This window comes from Cetorhinus maximus, chromosome 16 (genome assembly GCF_964194155.1).
Source record: "Cetorhinus maximus chromosome 16, sCetMax3.hap1.1, whole genome shotgun sequence".
NCBI classification, from domain to species: domain Eukaryota; kingdom Metazoa; phylum Chordata; class Chondrichthyes; order Lamniformes; family Cetorhinidae; genus Cetorhinus; species Cetorhinus maximus.
In genome coordinates this window covers 16,175,671-16,203,152 of record NC_135894.1, presented here as the reverse complement: position 1 = coordinate 16,203,152, position 27,482 = coordinate 16,175,671, and the positions used below count along the sequence as shown (strand labels likewise).

Below are 27,482 nucleotides of genomic sequence, written 5' to 3'. Positions count from 1 at the left end.
TGGCCAGCTGGGTGACTATTTTCAAAGTCCACGAGGACCTTGATGTCGGGCATTCCTCCACTGCAACCTCTCCCTTTTGTTGTGTGCCAGCTTGTCCTGCATGAATAGAGATGGAGAGAGTGTAAGCAGGACGCCTGCCAGGCCAGATGAGAAGGATGCCTGGCCTGTGTGGGTGGTGAGTGTTGCTATGGATGGGCTGAGGGCACGATCACAGGGCAGATGGGTTTGTGAGTGTGTGAGTTGAGAGCGATGAGAAGAGTGACTTACCCTGGCAGAATGGAGGAGATCATTCATCCTCTTTCGGCACTGGTTGGCTGTCCTTTTTTGCACAGCTTTGGCACTGACCACCGCTACCTCTGCCTGCCATGCTGGATTGGTGACCTTGTTTGCTGGACTTTGCCCAGAGCTGGTGTAGAGGACCTCACGGCGGGGCCCCCACTGCATCCTGTAGGTGCCCGAGAGAGGCATCACTAAATTTGGAGGCAGCATTTGGCTGCCATGACTTTGCAGCAGCTTCCGATCCCTTAGAGAGGGCGAGCTCTGTGCAGAGGCGCCCTTTAAATATGGCACCCGGATTACTGAGGGCCTGAGGTGACGGTGGGGCAGGTGAATCAGAAGCCACCCTGCCAGCGACCTGGCGTGTTTCCCAGGAAGGCATTTTTAATAAGGTGGGTCACGCCAGGAATGGCACAATATGGCGCGGCGGGCGGGTAAAACGCCCTTTTATCCACCCACTACTGCACTTTGTGCAAACCTGGGATGATTCCGCCCATTGACTAAGTTGCCTGGAAATAACACCCTTCAGCTACACCCGCGGAAAAATCTGAACCATTTTAGCTGCTCATTAAATGACGCTAATTTGCAGAAAGGTTTGTCAAAGGCAAAAGAAAAACTTAATTAGTCTCCTACTTCTCGTATGACATGTCAACCAGTGTTCCAATGCGAGTCTCAAATGTGTGTGTATCGGGAATCAGATAGGGTGAAATTTCTGTAAGATTAGGTAGGTAGATCTATTTTCTCACTGGACAAGTTTCAGATGACCATTACCGTGAAAACAGGTGAACCGTACATTTAAAACACTGGTTTGTGCAATCAAAATCAATAACAAAGAAATGTTCTGTGAGGAAAGTATCTGTGTCTTTCACAACCTCAGCACTTCCCAAAGTGCTTTAATAACCAATGAAGTACTTTTAAAGTGCCGCTGTTGTACATGGTAGCCAATTTTCACACAGCGAAGTCCCATAAAAAAGCCATACGCTAATGAATAAATGTAATAATAAATCTGTTTTAGTGATGTTGGCCAGGAACATCAGGGAGAACTTCACTGCTCTTCTTGAAAATAGTGCCGTGAAATCTTTTATGTCCATCTGAGAGGTCAGATGGGGCCATCATTACATGTTAACATGTCAAAGACAGCACCTCCAACAGTGCAGCACTCCCTCAGTACCTGGATTATGTACTCAAGTCTCTGAAGTGGGATTTCAGTCCGCAGGAGGTGAGAGTGCTACCAATGCTGACACCAGTTGAGGAATTTGATACCCTCCCACCATCCCAGTTAATTCTGAGCCCATCATTTCGACATCCTGGGCTGCTGGCTTAATGTTGATAAACAAAATGCAGCACAAAAATATTTGGCTTGACGTGAATAGTCCTTTATTCTGGAATCAGGCATTGAATTCAGTACTGCAAAATATAAAAAAAACACAGGCTGCTTCATTAAAATCATAAAGAACAAAAACAAAATCAATAGCCAAGGGTGCAGGGTGTCTGTCGACATTAATACATGGAAATGTCCCTTCAGGCACTGCACATGGTGTCCATGCTAATGAAACAAAGTGAATGGGAGCAGTCTTGACAGTTGAGCATAATGTAATTGTCCGATTGCTGACTGAATTACTGAACACATTAATAATTAGCAGTCCACAGGAAGGGATGTGCTGGCTCATACTGAAGGGCTCATTCTTAGTCCAACTTTTGCACGAAGTGACCACTGCAGTTTACTGTCCATCAGAGGCTCAATTCGTGGTAGCAGAGGATAATGTGCCTTTAAATGCAGTGATCGGCATAATTAAATAGCAGTCATTGTGACGCAACCTGTGAACAGATTGTATTACCAATTTCCATGGCTGGTATCGGCATCCTAGCATGCCCCGGTGCACCTTGCGTTCAGTCCCAGGTGTTCGGTTACATGTGGGATTTGTAACTGGACACTTTTAAGTCCATTTGTCTTGCTTTTTTTAATACCAGTTCGCAAAGTAATGGAGTTCTTGGATTCCTGACAGCCTTTTACTTTTGCTCGGAGTCACTTTGTCGTCCTCAGTCCAAGAATCAATCAGTAAGGAACCAGTTCCTTTGAAAATTTGCAACCACGTTGGCAACATTCAATGGTTTCGCGCAGCTTTTTAAAAAAAACTGTTTGCTGTGCAACACTGACATTAATATATTTCCCTAATAACTCCTCGTGTGCTGTCGCAGCTTGTCAATCTCAGACCATTCCACAGATTCGCTCGGAATCTAGTACCTTTGTGCTCGGACCAGCAGTCTTGGCCCATATCAGACAGTTTCAGTTTTATAGGAATAGTCATCAGGGTTCTTGAAACAGAGAGACTGTAAGGCACAGAAATGTGCTCAATTCTGCATCGAGAGTATTTTCATGCAGCATTCATATTCCATTTCTGAGCTGGCTCATTTTAAAAATCCCTAAATGAAATAAAGAGCAAACTACACATAAAATTCTAACAGTGGAGTTACAGGTGAACAATGGACTGATTTAAGGTTATAGGAACTTTAAAGAGACAATACCCCCTTGAAATCCCAACTGGATGGGCTATACACCATATCCTTTTATAATGTTCAATGAGCTGCTGTAATAATATATTCAATAATAAATTACATTGGAACAGTAGGAGGCCATTCAGCCCCTCTAGCCTGTTCTGCCACTCATGGCTAATCTGTGTCTCAACTCCATTTACCTTCCTTTGACTCATATCCCTCAATGCTCTTACCCAACAAAAACTGAACAATCTCAGTCTTGAAAATTTCAATTAACCCCAGTATCCACAGTCTTTTGAGTGAGAGAGTTTCAGATTACCATTAGCTCTCTGTGTGAAAATATTTCACCTCCAAATGGCCTATGTCTAATTTTAAGATTGTACTGGATTCCCCGCCAGAGCAAATAGTTTCTCTGTATCCCCAATATAACTTCCCTTCACCAACTTAAACACCTCAGTTTCTATCATTCCCAATCTTCAAAGCGCTAGGGAAATACAAACCAAGTTTATGCAAATCATCCTCCTAATTCACTCCGATATCACTCTTCTCACTCTGATATCATACCGTTGAGGCTGCGCTGCACCCCCTCCAAGGCTAAGATGCCATTCCTGTGGTGCAATGCCCTGACTGTAGTAATCTTATAATATAAATGTTCCCATTGCAATTATTTGGACCAACTTATAGTATCAAGAAAGAAGGCTTTCTTTTAAGTCTTATTATACTCTTGTCTATTTTTCAAGTTGTGATCCTTTCACATCATAACGCTGCCAGCAATCTTAACCTTCCCCTATCCCTTTCACCAGTTCTGGACTAAGCTGAGGCCTATGGAACTCGATATTGACGCTGGACCTCAGGATCAACCATAAGCTCATTTGGATCCCAAGAAGCATGTGTGGGTTAAAATCCTACCTCATTGCCCAAGCTTTTAGACCCCCACCCCCCACCTCCTAATGTCTCTTTCTACACTCGGTGCCAATTATTGCTAGATTATAGTTCTGGAAATTTTAGCACATTAAAGGGGATATAACAATACAAGTTGTCAATGCTTGTAAAGGCAATGTAGTAACATGGGTAGAGCAATCTGGAGGAGCAGGGCACCATGTACATTGAAAGGGAAGTCACAGATTATGAGTTTCAGATGAATGCAATAACACTGCTCGTGCACTAAGCTGTACATATTTGGATTTGGTTTGACTAACACTCACTGGCAATTGGGGAAAGGTTGGTGATATAGTTAAGTCCCACTAAAGAGAAGAGGTTTCCATCTTAACCATCTAGACTGGAGCTGAATGCCAGGTCTTGAATATGAAAGGACCATTAAGTTCTCTTCCATCTCTGTATGTGTTAGTTGCATATAAGTAAGATGTTGTCTCCTTAAGGCCAGTTCAGCTCAGTTTGGTTTCTGTTGCAGACTTCTGTTTCCAGAGGATAATTTACAAATTAAATGAACCTTGCCATTCACTGCACACTGTGTCCTGAACAACAGCTTGTTAATCAATATAAAAGTCCTTAACAGCCCTGTTGCGAAATCCATAGTTTCTCTCTTAATTTTCTTTTTATATATTTCAACTCCCCAACAAATCACCTATGCATAAATACAATAGTAAACATTGAATGTGCAAAAGCAAAAGGGTTCTACAATTTTAGTCCAAAAAAAAAAAATCATTTTATATAAATAATTTATAAATTCCCCTATATGAGTAAGTACAAAGTAAAGGAGTGTTAGAGCCACATGTTGAAAACTAACAGGTATATTTTCCTCTTGGTGTGAAACATAACGTAAAAGTAAACAAATGCGTAGGTGGGCAACTGGAAGCAGGTTAGAAAGTCCATCCCGAGCATTGCTCTTAAGGGCTAGGTTTTCCTCGATAATGCTCTTGGTGCAGATTGATGTGCACTGGATTCAGGAATGTGGGCCGGTGATCACCCCTCCCCACCACTGCCCATCCATTTTCCATTCTGAAACTCTGTGCAAGGAGTTGTAAAGATGGATTGTTATCCCTACAGCTTGCTCCCATTGTTAAAGGGTTAGAAGTTCCTCGGCAAGAAAGAAAAAGCTTTGTTCGTTTGTGTGAAGGTCACGTTAAAGTTTACATTGTGGTAAAGTTGTGAGAGCCTTGGCCAGAAAGCAATGGGGATAAAACGTGTGTTCTGAACTACCAGTTGTTGCGAGGAATTATTCATATATCAAAAAAGCTGCAGATGTGGGCAGTACACCTGATACTTCTCAAAAATAATAGGTGGCAGATTCAGCAGTCGTGTGAGTTCATCCGCTTGACCACTGCTGACACGGCCAACTTCACCTGACCCGACAACCACTGACCCAAACCAGACCTCAAATCCACACTCAACGAACTTACAACTGACATGCCCTGTTTATGGAAATGGTGGAGATATATGGACGATAGCGTTCAGAGTCTTGCTTTTCTTTTGAAGGGGATGAATGAAATAAATAAAACCCGACGCTGAAACAAATGAGCTGGGCAGCTTGAACTCTGTGTGGGCCTGTGAGCTGCCAGTGGGAGTGGGACGGCAGAAGGGGCGGACAACCAGAGTTAGGTTAAGTTGTCACTAGATCAGGGCAGTGCAGGGAAGCAGGAGTTAATTTGGGTCAGGACTAGGAACACGAGTTTGATCAGGATACAATATTTATGGAGTCACTGAAGGAAGCACAGAAGGAGGCATCAAACTATTGAATTTCACATCCTGATTTTCAAAACAGGCTTCACACAATCCTCATGGAGCCATCACGATTACAATTTTGCATATTCCACAACTTGGATGAATTAATTCCCGTCTATGAAGAGTGCATTACAATCCGGCTGCTCGTAACGGCTGGAAGAGGAATATCCTGATCGAGGCGCTTTCTCTCCTCATTTTCTGACTCGAATTGGCCACTTTAAATGGCGATTAGTAAATATGGACCACAGCTAAAAATAATAGCGAATAATAATCGTGGAAATTTGAGAGAAAGAGGAAAATATACCCAGAAACTGGGCTAACGGGCTGGGAGTGGGGGGAGGGTGGGGAGGAAAGCACAAAGTGTATTTTACTTCCAGCTGGGTCTGGACAGTGAGATGAAGTCTGATTGGATAAGGCAGTTCCAGTCAACTGTGCGTTGCACTCCCATTGGAAAGGTAGGAGCTGCTGTCCTCGTTTCCTCACACACGGACTAAGGTACCTGTTCTGTGCAATCCAGGTGATCCGGTATAGGAAGACCAGTTAAGACTGTGAGGGCTTTATTCCACACAGTGAATGTGGGGCACACAGGCTGAACAAATGCAATGTCAAAGGTGTACAGGTGCTGAGCATTAACAGCATCGTAGAAGGACAAAGATCCATTATCGTAGTCCAGCAAAAGGCCAAGCCGTCGGAGGTGAGGTGAGGGCTCCACGGGTATCTCCTTGCTGTTGTGCCTTGCGACCCAGCTATTATTGCACCGGCAGAAGACCCAAGAGAAGGCATTCTTCCCAATCCATTCGTGCTTCGGCGCTGACTTGTAGGCAATCCCGATTGCATACCTGGAACAAAACGGGAATGATATTACTGTCTGCACACTGACCAATGAACAGCAAATCACCTTGTCTCAAATGTACAGCACAAAAGCAGGCCACTCAACCCACAGCGCCATGCCAGTGTTTATGTTCCACGCAAGTCTCCTCCAACCATACTTCATCTCGTCCTTTCAGCATATCCTTCTCTCATTTCTTCCCCGTGTACTCATCTAGCTTCCCCTTAAATACATCATTTAGTATGGTTATCAAGGAATGTGGAACCAAAGTGGGTAAATTGAGTTAAAGTGCAGATCAGTCAGCTAAAGGGAGGCAGCATTGCCACAGTTATGCCTAGCCCTGGTTAGACCACATGTGTACAGTTCCAGGCACCACACCATCGAAAGGATATGTTAACCTTGGCAGGAGTACAGCGTAGGTTCACCAGAATGTTTCCAAAGTTCCAAGGGTTAGATTGAGGAGAGGGTACATAAGTTAGACTTGTATTCTCTAGGATATATAAAGTCAAGGGGTGATTTGAGTGAAGTTTTTAGGATTTTGAAAGGAATTGATAGGGTAAATAGTGTGAAACTTTTCCACTGGTGAAGGAATTTATGACAAGGGGGGCATAATCTTAAATTTAGAACTAGGCCCTTCAGCAGGGAAGTTAAGGAAGCTTCACAAAATAGGTGATAGGATGTGAAATTCTCAGACAACAACTGGTGGATGCTAGCTGAATTAATAATTTTAAATCTAAGACCGATAAGCTTTTGCTACCTAAGCATGCTAAGCGATATGGAGCCAAGATAGGTAAATGGAGTTAAGATACAGATCTCTTATGATCTTAACTGAATGTCAGACCAGATTCAAGGGGCTGAACAGCCTCCTCCTGTTTCTATTTTAACTGTCAAACTATGTGAGGGCAGAGATTACAAAGCTGTATCTCCAGTTCGATGCCACATGGTGTTCAGTTCCAGAGGGTCAGCTAGTTTTCCTCTTGTGAACTAAAAAGAATGGATGGGAAATTATGGCAGCCCCAAATTCTGGATACCAGCTCCCAGCAGGCTAATGAGTTTGGAACATAACCCACAGATACATTGCCTTCTCTGGCAATCTCCCATGAAAGCAAAGGGGCAGTTTACTGAGAAGCAGGCAAACCATTATCTGGTAGAAGAACGTCTCTCACAATGTCCATTGGCAGACAGGAGGCTATTCTTTCAAATTCTTCAGATTTTCAGATTTGCCTACTTAGAACAGCAAACCTGTTTATTTATATTGTGTCTTTAACCTAATAATTCATCCAAAAGACACTTTTCAGGAGTTTCATCAGACAAAAATTGATGCCAAGCCAATGAAGAGGGCATTAGGGCACAGTGACAGAAGCCTTGGTCAGAGGGGTAGGTTTTAAGGAGTGTCTTAAAGGAGGCGTCGGCCTGGATTCTGTACTCGGGTCTCTAGAGTGAGGCCTAAAACCTCCAATTTACATGAGTCAAAGGTGAGAGTATTGCCACCAAGCCACAGCTGACTCTGTATCAAAGTCATTGAAAGTAAGTAACAATACTGGACCTGGGCCCTAAAACAATGCCAGACATCGTCCTGATTTGCTTGAAACTATTTACCTCAAGTAGGACGGCTAATGACATCATGGAGAAGTGGAGCTTAGACTGATAATCATGGGAGTGGGGTCAAGGTTAGGGCTAAAATGATTAAACTTTAGGGTTACCAGGTGAGTGCTTACTGCTGACACTGGGCATCGAAAATGGAAAAGATTCCATTCCTTAACAGCAATACATGGAAAAAGTACAAAATAGAGGAATGAACAATCCAGGACTGTTTTAAAACCAGCGGTGAGGTTGAGGCAATATCACTTGTGACCTAACTGAATGTGCCTCAGGGGCTTCCAGCGGAACGTGTAATGTTCCGCTTGGAAATCCTCCAGCTATGCTACATCAGTATGCAACAATACCCCACCAATCTGCAAAGAAAGGAAGCCTGGTGCCTGGACAGTTTGGCTGCAAGGTCAGGGATGGTAGTACTGGCCGAGACTGAGCTTATACAGCTGCTTTCTCCAGACACTGCCACAATGGCTTTGACGTCTTTATTGCATTAGATCTATTGGATCCTGAGGCCATTTTTTGAATCTGCCTAGAAAAACACAACTTCCATTTCATACACACCTGTCCCCTTAAGGGACAGGTTAAAGCTGTGTCACCTGTTGTGAACGCTACACAAAAGGAGGAACAGAGCATTTCAAAGGCACTTGTCCTCTTGCAAAAATGATTGTATTGATGCAGCTGTCTCCAGTTATTTCAAAGCCATTTTCTGCTCTTGAGCTTTGTAAACATAATCTGCTGCCAGTTTTAGCAAACTCAATTTTGTGCATCGCCTTGTATTTCAGATCCAATTGTCTATTTGTTGGAGTAGAAATAAGCTGGAAGACCAGGAGCCACCTGATTCAAAAGCCAGCGATTGGGCATGATTTTCCAGCCCGGCACCCAATGGGCATCGTCGCTGGCGGGACAAGAAAATTTGGAGAGCCAATTGTTGGGGCTGGAAAAACCCTCCCATTGAGTTTGCTAATATAATCTTGGGCACTGCACTTGACTTCAGCCGGCCCTAAGTCAGACCTTATCGATATTCAGTAACTTCCATTCCACAGTGTGGGTATATAAATGCAGATTTACAGTTGTATAGGGTATTAGTGAGACCATATCTGGAGTGCTGTGTAGAGTTTTGGTCTCCTTATTTAGGAAAGGATGGAATTGCATTAGAAGCAGCTCAGAGAAGATTCACTCAGCTGATTCCTGGAATGAGGGGGCTATCCAATGTGAAAGGTTGGACAGGTTGGGCCAATGTCCTCTGGAGTTTAGAAGAATGAGAGGTGATCTTATTGAAACATAAGAGATCTGAGGAGGCTTGACAGGGTGGGGGCTGAAAGGCTGACTCCTCCTGGGGGAGAGACTAGAACTGGGGGACACAGTTTAAAAATAAGGGGGCTCCCATTTAAGTCAGAGATGAGGAGAAATTCTTCTCTCCGAGGGTCATGTGTCTGTGGAACTCTCTTCCCCAGAGAGTGACGAAGGCAGGATCACTGAATATTTTTAAGGCTGAATTAGATAGATTCTTCATCAGCAAGGGGGTGAAAGGTTATCATGGGTAAGACGGGAAGTGAAGTTGAGGCCGCAATCAGACCAGCCATGATCATACTGGGTGACAAAGCAGGCTAGAGGGGCCAAATGGCCTACTCCTGCTCCCTTTTTGTATGTAGAGGAGGATATGATTTGGGTCCTGGGATATCCCTGGGCTCATATAGCTGTTAACAAATACGAAAAACAAAATGGCCATTTGAGCTAGGGTGGACATGTTCTTCTGCCTGAGTCAGTGGTCTTGGATGAGGAGGGGATGGGGAGGGAGGGGAAGACTTGTAGACATGTCCAGCAGCTAGCTTTGTAAGAGAATAATGTGCCTGGTGACAAGAATTAGCTTCGATGCATGAAAGGAAAGAAGTTTTTGTTATTCTCGTTTCTTCTCACTCTTCCCCTGGAGAACAGTGTGAAGTATTGGGAGGATTGGCAGGCTGATCAACATTCTGACAGGCCACGTGGACATAACCATCTTTATACCAGCAGTTAGGGTGGTTAACTCCATCGGGGTTTATGAGATTGCACAACCTATAAGATGGCGGGGGCAGGGCGGTGGGAATGCGGGGGAGGTGGGGAAAGCAGGCATGAGCGTTCAGCTGGATGTCAACCCAGGATTCAGAGCTGGAGCTCCCCTCGCCAGGACTGTCTAGAATGGGGTTTGAATCCTACACCTTCAAGAGGATTTAATGATCAAACACAGTGATGCCTATCCAAAAGGAGTATTGCCATCCTGAGGTAGTGTTTGGCAGTAGTTCAGTGAAATAGAGAGATGAATCCATCAAGTTATGTTGTGCACCTCCAAACAAATGAGGAAACATTTCATCAATTCTTTTACAAAAAGAACGTCCCCGACTTCAACTCACACTGCCAGTGGGTATCCAGAATGTCAGCCTGGGTGAAGTGTGTGCTAATACTGGTGGGGTCAGGATTGGACACTCAATGTCTCCCTTCTCTCTCCCACTTGACTTGACCTCCGTCAGACATTTGGCTGATAATCATTGGCTACACTTGCACATGAACAGCGAACACTTAGGCATATTCCTGGAGATTGACCATGTCACAGACCCAATGAGCTCACCTTTCTCTAAAGATTGGACAATCAGCAATTCAAGCTTTTCTTGATTATAGCCCCAGTTTTATCTATGCTCCAACAAACCCCACTCCCTCAACTTGGTGTCAGATTAAAATGGTGTGTGAGCGCAACCCAAAGCTTTTCACTCCATTTTACACCTCCCAGCTTGGGCTGTGAGAAAGGCACCCTCTTCAGGACTGCTAACACCTCAGGAATATTCAAAAAGTTGGGGTCCAGTGAGGTAATTTGGACTTGAGTGCAATTTTTAATCATGAATTGCAAGCAGTTCCAAAGCAACAAGCGATATCTTCTGGGCAGAAGGATCTGGGACAGAAAAGGCCTGGGTACATTTCATGTTGAAATCGGTTTCGAAAATGTTTCCTTGTGGGTTAGAAGGAGCAGGCACTCTCCTCTGTGTCCCACAGGAAACATTGGACCCTTCCTGCCCTGACTTCCCCCATCCCCAATTGTTAGACAGATGGGCGCTACTCCATCATGCCCCCTTGCCATCCAAAATCCTGCTTGTCAGCCTCCATGTCATCCTTGCCAATGGGGCTCAGTTTACCTGGGCCATCTATTTGCTATCTGTTCCTACCTGCTCGCACAACCTTGGGTGCTTCCTCTCATGCCTCACCCCCACATGCCCACTCTAGGTTAAATTGGGGGTGAAAGTCTTTTTTTAAATTATCATTCATTCATTGTGAGCCAGCATTTACTGCCCAACCTGAGTTGCCTTCTAGGTGGTGGTGGTGAGTCACCTTCTTGAACAGCTGGAGTCCAGGCGGTGGAGGGGCTCCTGCAGTGCTTTTAGGAAGGGAGTTCCAGGGTTTTGACCCAATGGCCATGAAGTCCTGTACTAGTCATTATGAAAGTGAGGACAAGCCTGTGATTAGTTTTTGCAGGGGAACTAACACAAGGCACAGCTAACTCCCAGTGATTCTACAGAGAAAACATACAATGGATCTTGTGCTCTCACCATGTGCTTCCTCCAATGAGGATCTCCCAGTAATGTCGGCCACTGTCGATATAGACGTTGCCAGTTATGCCATAGCTGCCTTGGCTGGTGAAGCGCTCCGGAGCGTGACTCTTCTTTGAGGCGGTCTCATCCCGTTCCACGCTGAGGTTGTCATGAGACACTTTCAGCTTTTTGTGCGCAGATTTGGGATCCAGCTTGAAAGGCTGGCCTAGGATTGAATGTACAAAAGAACAAGGTTGTTACCAATGGAGGTCAATGGGAAGGAAAAGAAGGCAGTGTGTTTAACAGGTCACCAATCAGTCGCACCTCCCACGCTAACTTCCACCCTGAAAGAAAGATTTGCATTTATATAACGCCTCTCATGGCCTCAGGATGCCCCGATGCACTTTACAGCCAATTAGGTACTTTTGAAGTGTAGTCGCTGTTCTAATGTAGGTAATGCACCAGCCAGTTTGTGCACAGCAAGCTCCCACAAACCACAATGTGGTAACAATCAGATAATCTGTTTTTTAGCGATACTGATCGAGGGGGAAATATTGTCCAGAACGCCAAGGATAACTTCACTGCTCTTCTCCCTCAAACTAGTGTGATGGGATATCTTACATCCGCCTGACAGAGTGGATGGGACTTTGGTTTAACGTCTCGCTTGAAAGACAGCACCTGCAACATTGCAGCACTTGCTCGGTACTGCATTGGGGGGCCAGCCTAGATTTTGTGCTCACATTCCTGCTCTGGTAGCACCTGATCCAGCTTGGTGCTTAGAAACAAAGCCATGTTAGGCTTGGCTGCTACTTGTATCGGCAACCACCTGGAACTACAAGCTGCAGTAAGCTTTTCAAGGTGTCAGGTGTGGCTCAGTGGGTCACACTAGTGCTGAGATGGAAGGTTGTGGGTATATGTTCTACTCCAGAAACTTGAGCACAAAAGTTTAGGTTAACACTCCAGTGTAGTATTGCAGGAGTGCTGCGCTGTCAGAAGTGCTGTCTTTTGGGTGAGACTTCAAACCAAGGTCCCATTTGGGGTGTGAGTAAAAGATCTGATGGTGCTATTTGAAGAAGAGCAGTGAAATTCTCCCCAGGATCCCTCTCCCCACTTCACCTAATTGGTCAATATCACATTGCTCTTTGTGGGACCTTGTGCATAAATTGGTTGTCACCTTTCCTACATTACAAGAGTGACTGCACCTTCTAAAGTTCTTCATTGGCCTTAAAGCCCTTTGGGATATTCTGACATCCCAAAAGGAGTCATATAAATGTAGTCTGGCATTGTCCATATATACCACAAGAATCTCACTGGAGAAAGAGAGTTTTGTTGGTCACATGAATGTTTGTATGATGAACATGTGGGATACTACATGATCAATGACTTCTGCTTGTTTATGTTATAATGCCGAAACAGCATCCTGTCTCCTCCCGCCAGCATTAACATTCTCAATTTTAGTCAGTAGCTAGACTCTTTCCCCCATATGCCTGTGGATGCTGGAACAATTGAAGCTTTCAATGCTGAGATTGATAGATATTTTCTTAAATGAATATATCAAGAGATATGGAACCAAGGTGGGTGGATGGTAGAGCCTGGGCCAAGGCCTGCTGGAATGGAGCGACACGAAGCCTTAACTAAATTTGTCCTTGGACCTCGCCAGAGTAAACCAGGTGAGCTCCTGGCATCAATCGTGCCTGTTGGGCCCTCATCAACTTTACCCTGTTCTGAGGCCCACATTATGTTTGTAAGGGGAGTCAAGGGAAGACAGTGCGGAGGTTTTTGGGTCTTTTCTGAGTGGCCTCAAGGGGTCCCTTTAAAAACCGCTGATTGGGCTGCTCAAGAATCAGAAATAGCAGTTGGAGCTTGCACATTGTGAAGTTTGATGAGTGTAAACCTATTTAACCATTCGGGTCTGAACTAGGCATTGGAGCCTCGTTTCAATATTGAGCTTTCAGGAGGTTGCTAGGGCCACCTAAAGAAAGACCCCAGTTTAGCAGTGGCCCAAATGCTTGTGTTGATGGGAGGAATTTTCTGTTGATAGATTATTTCCAGGTTACGGGACCATTTCAAGGTCCCGGCCCCACACGGGTCAGTACTGTGCCTGACTGCGCTATTTTCCAGGAGGTCACCTCCGCCATCCAATTGGTGATGGCGGGTGGTTTCCTGAGGCTGCTGACCCAAGCAGGGGGCCCACAGCTATGTACAGAATGGGGAATCTTAAGAATGTGGACTGATGAAGCGATCATCTTTGAATCCTGCCACAAACTGTTCCCTTGCCACCAATTCCATTTCTCTCACTGGCCACTGACTCAGGCTGAACCAGACTGATGCTGACTGTCAACCTGAGCGTCCTATTTGACCCTGAGCTGAACTACCATATCCCCTCCATTAGAAATATCTCTGCACAGTGCCATCTGCGCTCATCTACTGCTGAAACCATTATCCATGCCTTTGCAACCTCCAGATCTGATTATGTGGAAGTTCTCCAGGCTGGCCTTCCATCCACCACCCTTTCTAAACATCAGCTTATTCAAAACTCTGCTGCCCATATCCTAACTCACACCAAGCCCTGCTCTCCCATCACCCGTAACTCTGCTGGCCTCCCATTCCCCCAATGTCTCAAATTGAAAATTCTCATCCTTATGTTTAGCTCCTTCCCCTCCCTTTCTCCATAACTTCCTCCTGCTCCACAACCCCAGCCATTCCGCCGACACCTCCACTTCTTGTGGATACCCCATTCCCTTCACCTCAACATTACTGGACGTGCCTTCAGTCACCTAAGCCCCACGCTCTGGGAGTACCTCCATACATCTTGGTGCCTCTCCAGCTTAGTCCCTCCTGTGAGACCCACTTTCAAAGCCATGTTCAGGAAATGCAAGATGAGAAGAAAACAGTTCCTACAAGATGGCTGAGCAGCGGCCCAGGATTGGGAGCCACATGTTGCTGATGTTTTAAGGAACAGTTGAGGCAATGCCAGGTTGTTGTTTGCTCTGTCCAGTTGTGACTCCAACCCTGCAAGGATTTCTCCTCCACACTGGGAAAACAAAGGTTTTTCTTTGGACGTTGCTCAGAAATTCAGTCCTGTTTTCAAAGCTTCTGCCCATTTGGTAGTTGGCCCAAAATCATGGTTTAGCACTATGGTTCCTTGGAGTAATTTGGTAACAGAAACTTGTGGGGGGTTGGGGGGTGGTCTGGTTAATGGGTGAATTGTCCTCAGAACCATTGAGACTGTCTAAAGACCAATATTGAGCCGATTTGTGTCTGAGAACTGGGCCTCTCCCTTACGTTACCTCAATATCCCCAGGGTTTCTCCGCCCGGTGGGAGGAGGGAGGAATGCCCTCACGATATGGGAAGCCTACAGGAAACAATTTACATGAGATGGAAGGGAGCGTTGGTGGCTCTCTTCCCTCATTGTGCTTTTTGTCAAGTTGAGGCACTTTTTCTCAATAAGATGAGTACCTTTTTTGTTTGTAAACAGCATCTTCAGGCTATTGTTTGGTGCTGGAGTGCTTTGGATGCTAATTTTGGGCAGCAGCCAGAAAGCCCAGATTATGGTAGTTAGGTCTTATCTATGGCAGATTGGCCCTGGCTAAGGTAGTCATTGCCATTATTATTGGCCTCTGAAGCCTACAGCAACATTGGGATGTCCTCCCTTGCAGGACTGTGGTGACTGGTGGCACCTGGGCAAAGTTAATGCCCTGAAGCTGCAAATCTAGATGAAGACAACATACTTCAGGGGCACTTCTCCCAAGAAGCATCCAGGCTCAAGGCACTAAGGAAAATCAGCACTTATGTAGCAAAAGTAACACAAAATATGTGGAAAGTCCTTGAGAGCTTTGCACTTATATATATATATATATATGGCCTGCCTACATGTAGTATCTGTCCTTCAGTCTAATAGGTTGAACCAGTGATGTGGTCAAGTGTATCCCCAGCTATTTGGAAGATCGGAATCTTACTAACATTTCAATAGCAGCTGATTAAGTTCAAGGTAAGAGATGTGATGGCGACAAGCAATATCCTAATAGCGGACAGGAAGAAATTGGTTCCATAAATTGGTGGGTGTTGACTTTTGCAGGAGAAGAGGAAGAGGCGTTAACCCCTGAGAAATAGCATACAAGGTTGTTTATGCTGTTCCTGAGGGGGTCTCCGTCAATGTTGCAGTAGGAGACTCCCCTCCACGGACGTTTTATCCTGCATGAAGGCTGTCAAATTTCCAGCAAGCTGGCATAATGCTGGCGTTCTAAGATGTTGAAATATCTGATGCCACTGAACACATTCAGAAACCCTGAGCTTCAGACTAAATAGCATTATCTGGACTAGCTTCCTCAGATGTAGAGGAGGGTTGGAACAGAGAATGGGCTTTGATTGTAGAGTTGGTGATTGTGGTGCTTTTGTGATGTAAAATGTAGTCTTTCTCATTTTATATAAAACACAGGATCCACGTAGAATCATATCATCTTACAGCACAGAAGATGGCCATTCAGGCCTTGTTATTATGTTGGCTCTTTGAGAGGCCTATCGAATTGGACCCCACCCCTTCTCATTCTCCATCGCCCTGCAAAACTTTTCCTTTTCAAGTATTGACCCAATTCACTTTTGTAAGTTACTCTTTAAATTATACAGTCCCTTTCAGGCACTGTATTCCAGATCATAACATCTCACTGTGCAAAAAAGTAAACCTGCCTATCTCCTCACTGGTTTTTTGCCAAATATCTTAAATCGGTATTCTTTGGTTACCAACCCTCCCACCAGTGGAAACAGGTCCTTCATATTGGATTAAAATTGTATCATGGGATTATAATACTTGCTGCAATGATTTAAAATTCCTCTATTATTTTAACCTAGATGAAAAGAAAGAAAGAACTTGCATTTATGTAGCACCTTTCACAACCTCAGGCCATGCTAAAGTGTTTTATAGCCAATTCCTGTGCAATGTAGGGAACAATTTCCACACAGCAAGCTCCCACAAACAACCTTGAGATAATGACTAGATAAACTGTTTTTTTAGGTAGTTGAAGGATAAATATCGGCAAAAACTATTGGGGAGATTTCCCCTCCTTTAAATTGTGATATGGGATCTTTTACACCCGCCTGAGAGGGTAGACCAGGCCTCGGTTTAATGATTCCTCCAAAAGACGGCGGGCGGGATTTTCTGGCCCCTCCAGCCGGTGGGATCTTCCGGTCCCGTTGAAGTCAATGGAGATTTGAATGGCTCGCTGCATCCGTGGCGGGTTCATAGGGTCAGAAAATCCCGGCCAGCATCTCTGACAGTGCAGCACTCCCTTAGTACTGCACTGGAATGTCAGCCTGGATCAAGTTTTCTGGTTAAAGAACCCACAGCCTTCTGACTCCGAGACAAGAGTACTACCACCGTGCCATAGCTGCCAAGATGTCGGCCCATTTATTTTAAATATTGTGAATTCAGTGCTTATGTCTGTTGTGGCTATAGCATGGAAATAAAAGTGTTGTAAAAATTAAGTAAGAATGCTTCATTGTAAAAGCAAAGCCAGTTTGGTGTTGAGCCAGTTGGCCCTTGTTACTACTTGGCACATCTGTAAAGTTACATGAGGCTAAGAGCTGCGAACCAGGAGAGTAAATCTCAAGTGCAGCTTCAACTAGAGTAAGAGCTGAAACAATAATGAATGATTGGAGTGGATGTCAATCCAGTGATCAATCCAAATAGCCAGCCACAATGATGTTTCTAGGAATTCAATCTTGATGCTATCCTTCAGATACAGTTTGGTTTTTAAATTGTTTTCCCATATAATCACCATTTAGAAATGTCAAACAATCTACACTCACCATCTTTCTCTGAAGCTCTTCTCTTTCGCTGTTTTAGAATGGCAATTAACCCAATAAAAATAGTAAATGCTACATCCATGAACCCCCTCCCAACATAGGTTCTTAGGGCCACAAGAAATGTAATAACCTCACCAGACCAGGCAAGATCAGAGGAGTCACACACACACACACCTTCCAAGAAAGCACACTTACAAATACCTTCCCCCTCAACTTTAAGTTCTTATGATTAATGTCCAAGAGATGGCACAGCTCCCAGCCTTCACCTCCAAATGTATCTTTCACACTCTTTCATGAATGACCCCAATAAGTGCCCCAAATGGTATGTCATCATCTTCCCTTGCACCCCCTTACAAGCTGTTGCTCCCTGAATTTAACAGAGCCTCATGGCAACCAGAGGGCATTTTCACTGTCTACATACTTCTCAAATAATGCCACACTACAACTGGGAAAGGTCAGCTGCAGGTAATGGCTGTCCTATCCTCATGCTCAAAGGGGAAGTACAAAGACTCCTAGGCAGGTATGCAGGAGTGGCACTTGCGACGCTATTTTAAAATTCAAACGGTCTAATTGGCCAGGAGGTGAGTTGGGCGCCCAATTAGAGGCACTGATTGCCTTCAGGAGGTGGGAGCTGCCTGCTTCATGCCAGCAGCAAATGCTGGTGGCAGCCATGTTGGGGGCTGTCACTGCCTTGTCAAAGAGAGCAGGCAGCTCCTTAGTACATCAGCAGCATCGGCTGGGCTAGAAGGGGCCATGAAGGTGAAATGAAGGCCCAGTGCTTACACTGGCAAAAGTAGGGCTGGAAAAGGCAGGTAAAAAGACAGATAAACTTTAATTGGCTCTGCGACAAATCCGACAGCTGTGCACTAACGTTTACCAAACTGTTTGGGTTCACTGAAGTAAAGTTTAAAAATTAAATCCTGCATGGGAACAGGTCCCTCAACAAGCTCCTTCAGGAGCTTAAGGGGCTGTTAATTGGTGGGGAATGAGTTTCTCGTTTCCTCCCTGCCAGCCCTTTGAAAATTGCAAACTGTCTTGGAGGCGCCGGGATCCGGTGAGGACCTCTGCGACTGTGTCTTTCAAATCTCACCCACACTGGGTCCCAACCACGCGGTCCTTTGCAAATCTGGCTCATAAAATCTACACCACAGAAATAGGCCATTCAGCCCAACTGGGCTGTGCTGGTGTTTATAATCCATAGGAGTCTCCTCCCACTCTAATCATCTCTGCCCCTTGCTGTTTGTTAGACTCTGTTCGCTAACTGACTGCCACATTTCCTACATCACAACAGTGACTATATTTAAGTACTTCATTGCTGTTTGGCATATCCTAAAAGGCGTTATGTAAGTAAAAGTTCTTTCTTATGCAAATAATCTCTGTTAATGATGATCATATTTATGCTCCATTATTTTGGATTTACCTTTAAGTGGAAACAGTTTCTCAACATCCTAATAAACCCCTTCATATCTCTGAAGGCATCAATCGGGTCTCCTTAAGTCTTCTCTTTTCCAGAGAAAACAGGCCGAGTCTATTCAATTAAATTCTGGTAACAGCTGTGTAAATATTTTCTGCATCAGAGCTGCATTCAATACTCTAAGTGTGGTCTAACCAAGACTTGATGTGAATTGTACATTACCTCCCTACTTTTGCATTCGGTTCTTCTTAAAATGCATCCCATTCTTTACGGCCTTATCAACTTGTGTTGCTACATTTAATGATTAACATATCTGTGTTCTCTTTCTTCCTCTACCCCATTTAGTTTCTATCTTTCCAGGAGTAGCTGGCTCCTTATTTCTCCTCCCAAAATGAACCACTTCGCTGTATTGAATTTTATTTGCTGTTATAGCCTATTTGCCTTCATGGATTTTGGCACAGTTCTCTTCATTATTAGTCATACCTCCAATTTGATCATCTGCACATTTCAGCACCTTCCTAAGTTCAAATCATTTATGCAGACTGATGAACAACAGTGGCCCAGCATGGATCCCTATGGGAAGCCACTTCCCACTTTTCTGCTAGTCCGAGAAGCTTCACTTAGCATTAACCCTCCATTTTCAGTTCTGGATCCATCTTTCAATCTATCCTCCTACCTGACCCCTGACTCTACACACCCTGATCTTTGACATGAGTCTCTTATGTGGACCTCATTCAAGGTCTCCTGAAAGTCCATATATACCATATCTACTGTATTTTCCTGGTCTATGCTCTCTGTTGCTTCTTCAAATAATTCAATTAAAATTGAAAAAAACTTAAAAGAACTTTTCTTTTAGAAATTATTGATGATTACTGTCATTATTTTTTCATTCTCATGATATATTGCTCTCTCACCTTTTAGCGAATATTCCAGTATCTTTCCTTCTCCCGACATTAAGCTAACTAATGGATAGTTCCCTGGGTTAGTTCCTGCTCCTCTTTTTGGAGATGAAAATTACATTTGTTGACCACTAGTCTCCTGGTGCTGCTCATTTTTCAATTGGATATTTCTATATGGATACCAACTCCCTACTGCCTCCTCCCAAGCCTCTACAATCATTTGTGGGTGCAATCCATCTGGACGCAGGGACTTATCCTCCTTTAGTTTGGCAGCTTTGCTGCTTTTTCCTTTCTCTCCATCTTAACTGATGTGCGAGTCCTCTTGTCTTCATCCATTTTTCTTGTTTCCTCCAATTGTCCTCATTGGTGAAAACTAAGGAAAAGGGCTCAATTTTACCACCCTCAAGTGGCTGGGCTTTGAGCTAAAATCTCACCCAAAATATTGATTCAGTATCCTTTTCATTATAGTTTGTGAAGTTATCTTAGTGATCCTGCCCCTCTCTTAATCCTCCTCTTGTTACTTATGTGCCTGTAGAATGCTTTACTATTTCCTCTGTCCTTTGATATTTTCATTTCATATTTCTGCTCTGCCTTCCTAACTATCTATTTAACTTCTTTCCTGCATTTATCACATTCCTCTTTGTCACCCTATCCTTTTTGTCATCCATTTTTACACATGCCTTTTCTTGAGGTTCAATTTCTATTCTCATCTCTTTATTTATCCACAGCATTTCATCCTTGGCTAGTCTAGTTTTAGTGGAACATACTTCTCCTGAACTCTGTTAATCTCTGCTTTAACTGTTGCCCACTGTTGTTCGACCTCTTTGTCTGTCAACACTTTTCTCCATTTTAGCTCCGTCCTCATTCCTACATAGCTGGCTTTCCTCCAATCAAATGAGACAAAGAAGGTCAAAGGGCAGATGTCATCTGCAAGTTCATCGTGACATCTGTTTTGCTTCTTGCGCGTGCCCATAGGACCAACATGCCATTCAGGAAGCTAAGACATGAAACCCTTATGTTCCTCCATATGCTGCATATCACATGCGAACTCTGCTTCTCAGCTATTTCCTCTGGTGTGGAAATCCAGAACAAGGGAGCACAATCTTAAAATTACAGCCAGGCCATTTTGGAATGAAATCATCAAGCATCTTTTTTCCACACAAAGGGTAATGGAAGCCTGGAACTCTCCGTGGATAGTGAAGGTTGATTGAAATTGAGATTGATAGATTTTTGTGCTAAGGGTAAATGAAGTTAAGGTACATCAGCCATGATTGAATAGAATGGCAGGGAAGGCTGGGGGCTGAATGGCCTTATTCTCTTCTAATTTACTTCAGCACTATACAAGATCAGCTTGACTTACACATTATTCGAGTTGCCAACTTGAGCTAACCAGAGGAACAGAGGGCAGGGGAGTCAGGCAGGCTAACAGGGTCCTCCTTTAAATACCAATGGCAGAGTGATTAAAATCGAGGATGCCCCAGAGACTAGTATCTAAAGATAGCAGATCTAACAAAGGGTTGTGTAGAGGAGATTACAGAGCTGGGGAGAGTTTCCAGAATCTTAGCCACGCTGGCCTTCAGCCTAGTCATTGCTCTGACAATGTGATATCAGCACTTTGATCTATTCTTCCATCAAAAGCTAGCAACACTGTTAGACTATTGTTTATTAAAGGTCATTCACAGAGAATTGAGCATATGAGTAGCACTAGAAGGAGAAGGATTTGATCCAGAGTTGGATTTAGAATGGATTGGGGTTGATGTTAGCAGGATATGGAATGAATGCATGGGGGAGCCCCGAGCTCACGTACTGGTGTTGCATGACATCCTGAGAGATTTTTAGCTCCCACGTCTCATATCATATTGGACAGACTCCAGCCCAAACCCTGCAAGGCTCAGCATCTGGTCTGAGGATGGGACTGAGGTTTTGGGCGATAAGAGACTGAATTCCCACTCCGTCGCCTCCTGGCCCACAAAGAAACCTTAGAACCATAGGAACATTATGGAGCAGAAAGAGGCCATTCAGCCCATCATGTATGCGCTGGCCAAAAAAGAGAGAAAAAACAGTCGTCAATTTTTAATCTGTTTCTCTCCCCACAGATGCTGTCAGACCTGCTGAGTTTTTACTGCATTTTCTGTTTTTATTATGCACAACTCACTGTTTGTCTTTAGCCTGGAGGGTTCGCTGTTGTGGCTGCCGGCCTGGTTTATGGCCTTGACAACGAAGATGTACTTGGTCCCGCTCTGCAGCCCATGCACTGTGTAGTGGTTCTGCTTGATGTTAGGAACAATCATCCAGCTGTCAGCTGAGCTACACAAACCTGCAACAGAACCACAAGTGTGGTGTCACTCGAGGAGCTTTGACATCCACATGAAAAGCAATCGTAACACCCGTTAATGTGCACAATCAATGTTGCTTAGCTACAGGAATGGTAAATAGGAACACTGCAATTGCTAAACAATGAAGGGCCAATACCCATTTAGGTCTACCTGGATGTAAATCCTATAAAGTTTTGAATGAGAGCAGTGAAGAATACATCAAAAGATCAGCTAGATGCTTTCCAAATGTTGTTGAGGGCCCACTGTGGTCTAACTGCATAAATATCGGCCTTGGTTCAGTACTTGCATTCTCACCTCCGAGTCAGAGAGTAATGAGTTCAAGCCCCACTCCAAAGACCTGAGCACACAATCCAGTGCTGCACTGTTAGAGATGCCATCTTTCAGATGTGACATTAAACTGAGGCCCTGTCTGCCCTCTCAGGGGGACATAAAAGATCCCATGGCTATTCGATGAAGAGCAGGGCAGTTTGCCCGGTGTCCTGGGTAATATTTAACCCCTCAACCAACATTAATGGAACAGCTGATCTGGTTCAGATCCCATTCTGCTTTCTTATTCACAGAGATTCATCTTTTCCACCTAGTCCTGAGGGCATTTACTCCTAGCCGCAGTTTGGCTCATTGGGCACAAGCTGCCTTGCAGTGCTTGTCCGAATCACCAATGTTTCTGTGCCATCTTTAATGGTGAATGTCAGTAGGGTATGCAACTAGGTGGAGCATTACAACCTGAAGCACCTTTCTGGGCCGGCCATTTCTGGCACCAGCCATACAGTGTCTCTGAAATCCTTTCTGGTTCGGGGTTTCAGAGATACGCCAACAGATTTAAAACGGCCGCAATAAACACGCTCAGCTCACTTCAAGAAGAAGAAAAATTCTTATTCAAATCCTCTTGCCAGTCTCACTGGATTTTAAATTACATAATTAGGCAGGCAGATGAAGGTTTGGTTAATCTAAACTCAGCAGATAGGTCAGCTGTAAGAGGATTGAGGGAAAAGCAGAAAGGAATACAGAAATAAAAGTCAAAGATGTGAACGACACAAACAGAACTCTGAGCTGCTTCACTTTTCTTCGGCGAACATGTGTTAAAATTCTGAACAACCGATCATAAGATCATGGGCTTAAGTCTATTTTAATGCACAGATTCCTAACCTTTGAGTCTCGGGGTATGCCCCGCGTAGGTTTTAATGCTAGACCATTGGAGTAAATTTCAGTTTCATCCAAAATTGGGTGGGTGCTGCAATGGGCATTCAAAACACACAATTTCCCTAACAATCCTACGAGTTTTCTGTCAGCAGTGTCCGAGCAGACTAATCTTCCATTCCAGAGGATCCTGGGACAATCCAGGAGGGTGTCATACCTACTAGGGGCCCACAGCAACCTCTAACTTCTCCTTGTTGGATATTTCCGCACCTCTTGACCTCTGAAATGATAAACAACAACACTGATAGTAACTGTGAAACTCACTAACTACGTTGGCCAATCCGGTGAAAATGGTGTACTGAAGTTCATACGACACCACGCTGAATTCATCGTCGGAGGTCCAGTGAACTGTGATAGTGTCGTGCGAGGCGGTGCACAGCTCCTCTCGGATAGCCGGTGGATTCGGTGCTGGAAAGACAAGCACACAAATTGAGGCAAGTTCTCCTAACAGCTGTTGCAATTAGCCATTCCGCACCCCACGCTCTCCTCATGGTTCAAAGTGTAAATCTCTATAATCTGTAAGTAAACCTAATTGTAATTAAAGACAATAGATTTCAGGACAAGTTTAGTTCCAAAAAGGAGATGATGCACCACATGCTCTATCCTTAAAACTTAAAGTTTCAGTGTATCCATTAATACACTAACCATGATATAACTGTACAGATAGACATCCATCCCCTCTACCGCCAGTGTACTAAGGCCACACTATGTACAAGTACAATAGTGGGAGGTGCATGGGACCACCATCACCTTCAAGTTCCTCTCCAAGTCATACACCATCCCAATTTGGGCATATAATTGTTTTTCCTTCATCGAATGCTAGGTCAAATTTTGGAATTCCATACCTAGCAGTAATGCAGATGTACCTTCCCCACATGGACTGCAGCGGTTCAAGAAGGTGATCCCATCACCACCTCCTTAAAGGCAAGTGGGAATGGGCAATGCATTCCAGTCTTGCCAGTGGTGCCCACATCCCAGGAATAGATTTTTTTTTAAAAAGCCCCGTCTATAAACCCTTTGAGGTCACCTTCTTTCATTAACATGTTCCCATTATAAATTTCTATGTCAACATTTAGAATTGAAACTGCTACGGCAATCCAGTCACGCTGTAATTATGCCCACCATCTAGAGGTAATGCTGTTGTGCTTCAGTTTTGCACAGAAACTGCTATGCTCCAACCAATTCTAATTTTCTACTGTCCAAATTGCTGTAGATTTTACTATTGAACTGTAAATAATATCAAATATTAGTAATGAAAGGAGAGTGAATGCCCTGGTTGTATGATTGATCCACACCCTCTAACCTTACTTCAACCAAAGACCAGACTTGATCTCGACTCCCCATATGCAAATCTGTGGATGCTGGAGGTCAAGACTGTGATTGATAGATTTTTATTAGGTAAGGATATTAAAGGACACAGATAAAGGCAGGTAAATGGAGAAGTGGTACAAATTAGTTGTGAAGGAATTGACTGTTCAAACAGCCTCAAAGATCTGAATGGCCTCCTGTTCTTAATGTTCCCATGGGAGATTAATCAATATTGATTAAGCAGCAACGAATTGGAATTACCATTAGCTGTAATATTAGCTGTGTGGAGTGTGTAAGATAGCCTACAGATAATTTTGGTTGATGAATGGAAAAAACCTGAAGAAGGTAGGGTTTCAGTGAATATCTCAGCTAGTGATACTGCAGATTGAGAATCATCAGGCTCTTTGTTGTCCATTTCCCACTCTGGTTTGACACCAATCCGAAAGCGGCACAGCTCAGCATTTCTGCCATTGTTTAATGGTTGAAAAGTCATAGACAGTGTATCCCTAAATTCACACCTGGAGGCCGAGGCTCTCTACCAGGATAGCAGATCTCCTACCTGTGAGGTAATCAAGGCTTTCCAGCATCTTCTTCTCCCGCGAGAAGTCTAATGCAAATGTGTCAAACGTATCACTTAGGTTGATTTCTGGGATAAGCACTTGAGAAGATGCAGTTGCCATGGAGACTCTGCGTGGACAAAAAAAATGGCTCGAGTTATTTAAATTTGATTTCACTAGCTGAGCTCTCAGGGCTTCACTTACAACGTACTTAATTGGTTTCAATGTGCTTTGGGAGGTTCTGAGGTCATGTAAGGTGCCTTCTAAATGCAAGTCCTTTCTTTATTGAGTGAATTGGGCATCTCACATTGATATTCCAGCATGAACTTGATGAGGTGAATGGCCTCCTTTTGCATCGTTATGACTCTATGACTGAAGCAATGGGGACTGTTTTTCTGAGATGTGGATTAAGGCAAACTAAAGAAGGAACTTGCATTTACATAGCACCTTTTACAGCCTCAGAATGTCCCAAAGTATTTTACAGCCACTGAAGTATCTTTAATACTTAGTCACTCTTGTAATGCGGGAAAACACTGTTAGCAAGCATTTGGAAGAAGTTTTATCCAGCTTCGAATCCACCCCATTTATTTTTATTCATTCATGGGATGTGGGTATCGCTGGCTAGGCCAGCATTTATTGCCCATCCCTAATTGTCCATGAGAAGGTGGTGGTGAACTGCCTTCTTGAACCGCTGCAGTCCATGTGGTGTTAAGAAGGGAGTTCCAGGATTTTGGCCCAGTGACATTGAAGGAACGGCGATATATTTCCAAGTCAGGATGGTGAGTGGCTTGGAGGGAAACTTCCAGGCCCTCGTAGTGGTCATGGGTTTGGAAGGTGCTGTCTAAGGAACCTTGGTAAATTGCTGCAGTGCATCTTGTAGATGGTACACACACTGCTGCTACTGTGCGTCGGTGGTGGAGGAAGTGAATGCTTGTGCATGGGGGTGCCAATCAAGCGGGCTGATTTGTCCTGGATGTTGTCAAGCTTCTTGAGTGTTGTTGGAGCTGAACTCATCCAGGCAAGTAGAGAGCATTCCATCACATTCCTGACTTGCGCCTTGTACATGGTAGACAGGCTTTGGGCAGTCAGGAGGTGAGTTACTTGCTGCTGGATTCCTAGCCTCTGACCTGCTCTTGTAGCCACAGTATTTATATGGCTAGTCGAGTTCAGTTTCTGGTCTATGGTAACCCCCAGGATATTGATAGTGGGGGATTCAGTGATGGTAATGCCATTTAATTTCAAGGGGCGATGGTTAGTTTCTCGCTTTTTGGAGAGGGTCATTGCCTGGCACTTGTGTGGTACGAATGTTACTTCCCACTTGTCAGCCCAAGCCTGGATATTGTCCAGGTCTTGCTGCATTTGGACATGGACTGCTTCAGTGTCTGAGGAGTTGCAAATGGTGCTGAACATTGTGCAATCATCAGCGAACATCCCCACTTCTGACCTTATGATGGAAGGAAGGTTATTGATGAAGCAGCTGAAGATGGTTGGGCTGAGGACACTACCCTGAGGAACTCCTGCAGTAAGGGGTTGTGGCTGAAATGTTTAATTTTCCGACACAAATACACTTCATTTTGACCAGCGCCATAGTTCAAAAGGCTGTTAAATAAATTAAGTCTTTTATGTTCATATATTCAAACCAAAGAAAACTTTTGCAGAACTATGCAGGGAAAGAGTGGAGTGGGTTTAATTGGATAGCTCTTTCAAAGAGCCAGCAAAGGAACAAAGGACCGAATGGCCTCTTTCTGTACTGGAGGATTCTATGAAGCCATGAAACATCACTTATGCACTTAAATGTAGCTGCAAGGTCTCCGGTTACTTTCTGGAGAGCGGAATTACATTTCTCTTTAAAATTTCATGCCAAGTAGAAACAAAATTCAAACTAAATTCCCCCTCCAGGATTATTTTGCATGAATTTCACTTTGAACCAGTCCTCCATCATTGTTTCTGTCAGGCTGACCTGACATTACTCTGCTAATGATCAAGAAGTAGACACTGCTGAGCTGCTAAGGGAGGCCATGACGCACAAGCAACCTGCAGTAAATTTGAGTTGACGTGCAATTTGTCTCACTTTGCACCCCTTTGTCACATCAGGCCTCTACATGCATGTGTCCTGTTTTGTAACTTGTGGAAAAAAATGAAGCATCTCCCTCAGCCTCAGTTGTGCCAGAGTTCTAATCCTGCAAGGCACATGACTATGCCAAAAGCACGCTCACTGCACACGTTTTCTCCTTTTTGAACATCAAATATATTGAGGGCAGCTTCAAAGTGGGGCCCTTACTGCTTATCATTAAAATCATAGTGCATCTTAGTAATGGCTTCCTCCTACTGACTGAACAGGGTAGATTTTCCAACGTGTTAAGTGGTGGCTGTACGATGGCCACGACCAATGGGCAGAGGCCATTTACTTCAGCTCGCTGCCTATTTAACATCCCACTGAATTTCACAGCGGGTTCTCAAGTGGTGCCAGGAGCAACTGCCAGTTCCCCTGTTGCGATACTTTAAATGAGATATTTTAAATAAAGTCCTGGC

At 44.2% G+C, this 27,482-nt stretch overlaps 1 protein-coding gene across 4 annotated transcripts in view; it reads right to left on the bottom strand.

The window, feature by feature from the left end:
* Positions 1–1,632: 1,632 nt before the first annotated feature.
* The window catches only part of LOC144691377 (E3 ubiquitin-protein ligase Midline-1), a 372,887-nt gene continuing 347,037 nt past the window's right edge, over positions 1,633–27,482 (bottom strand). For all 4 annotated transcript variants that reach the window (XM_078559416.1, XM_078559415.1, XM_078559417.1 and 1 more), the window contains exons 6-10: positions 24,953–25,080; positions 23,350–23,493; positions 21,708–21,869; positions 11,455–11,662; positions 1,633–6,293 (exon numbers count right to left, since the gene is read on the bottom strand). In XM_078559416.1, coding sequence (XP_078415542.1) covers positions 5,945–6,293; positions 11,455–11,662; positions 21,708–21,869; positions 23,350–23,493; positions 24,953–25,080 — 991 coding nt within the window. In that variant the 3' untranslated portion in view covers positions 1,633–5,944. The remainder of the gene's footprint in view (positions 6,294–11,454; positions 11,663–21,707; positions 21,870–23,349; positions 23,494–24,952; positions 25,081–27,482) is intronic.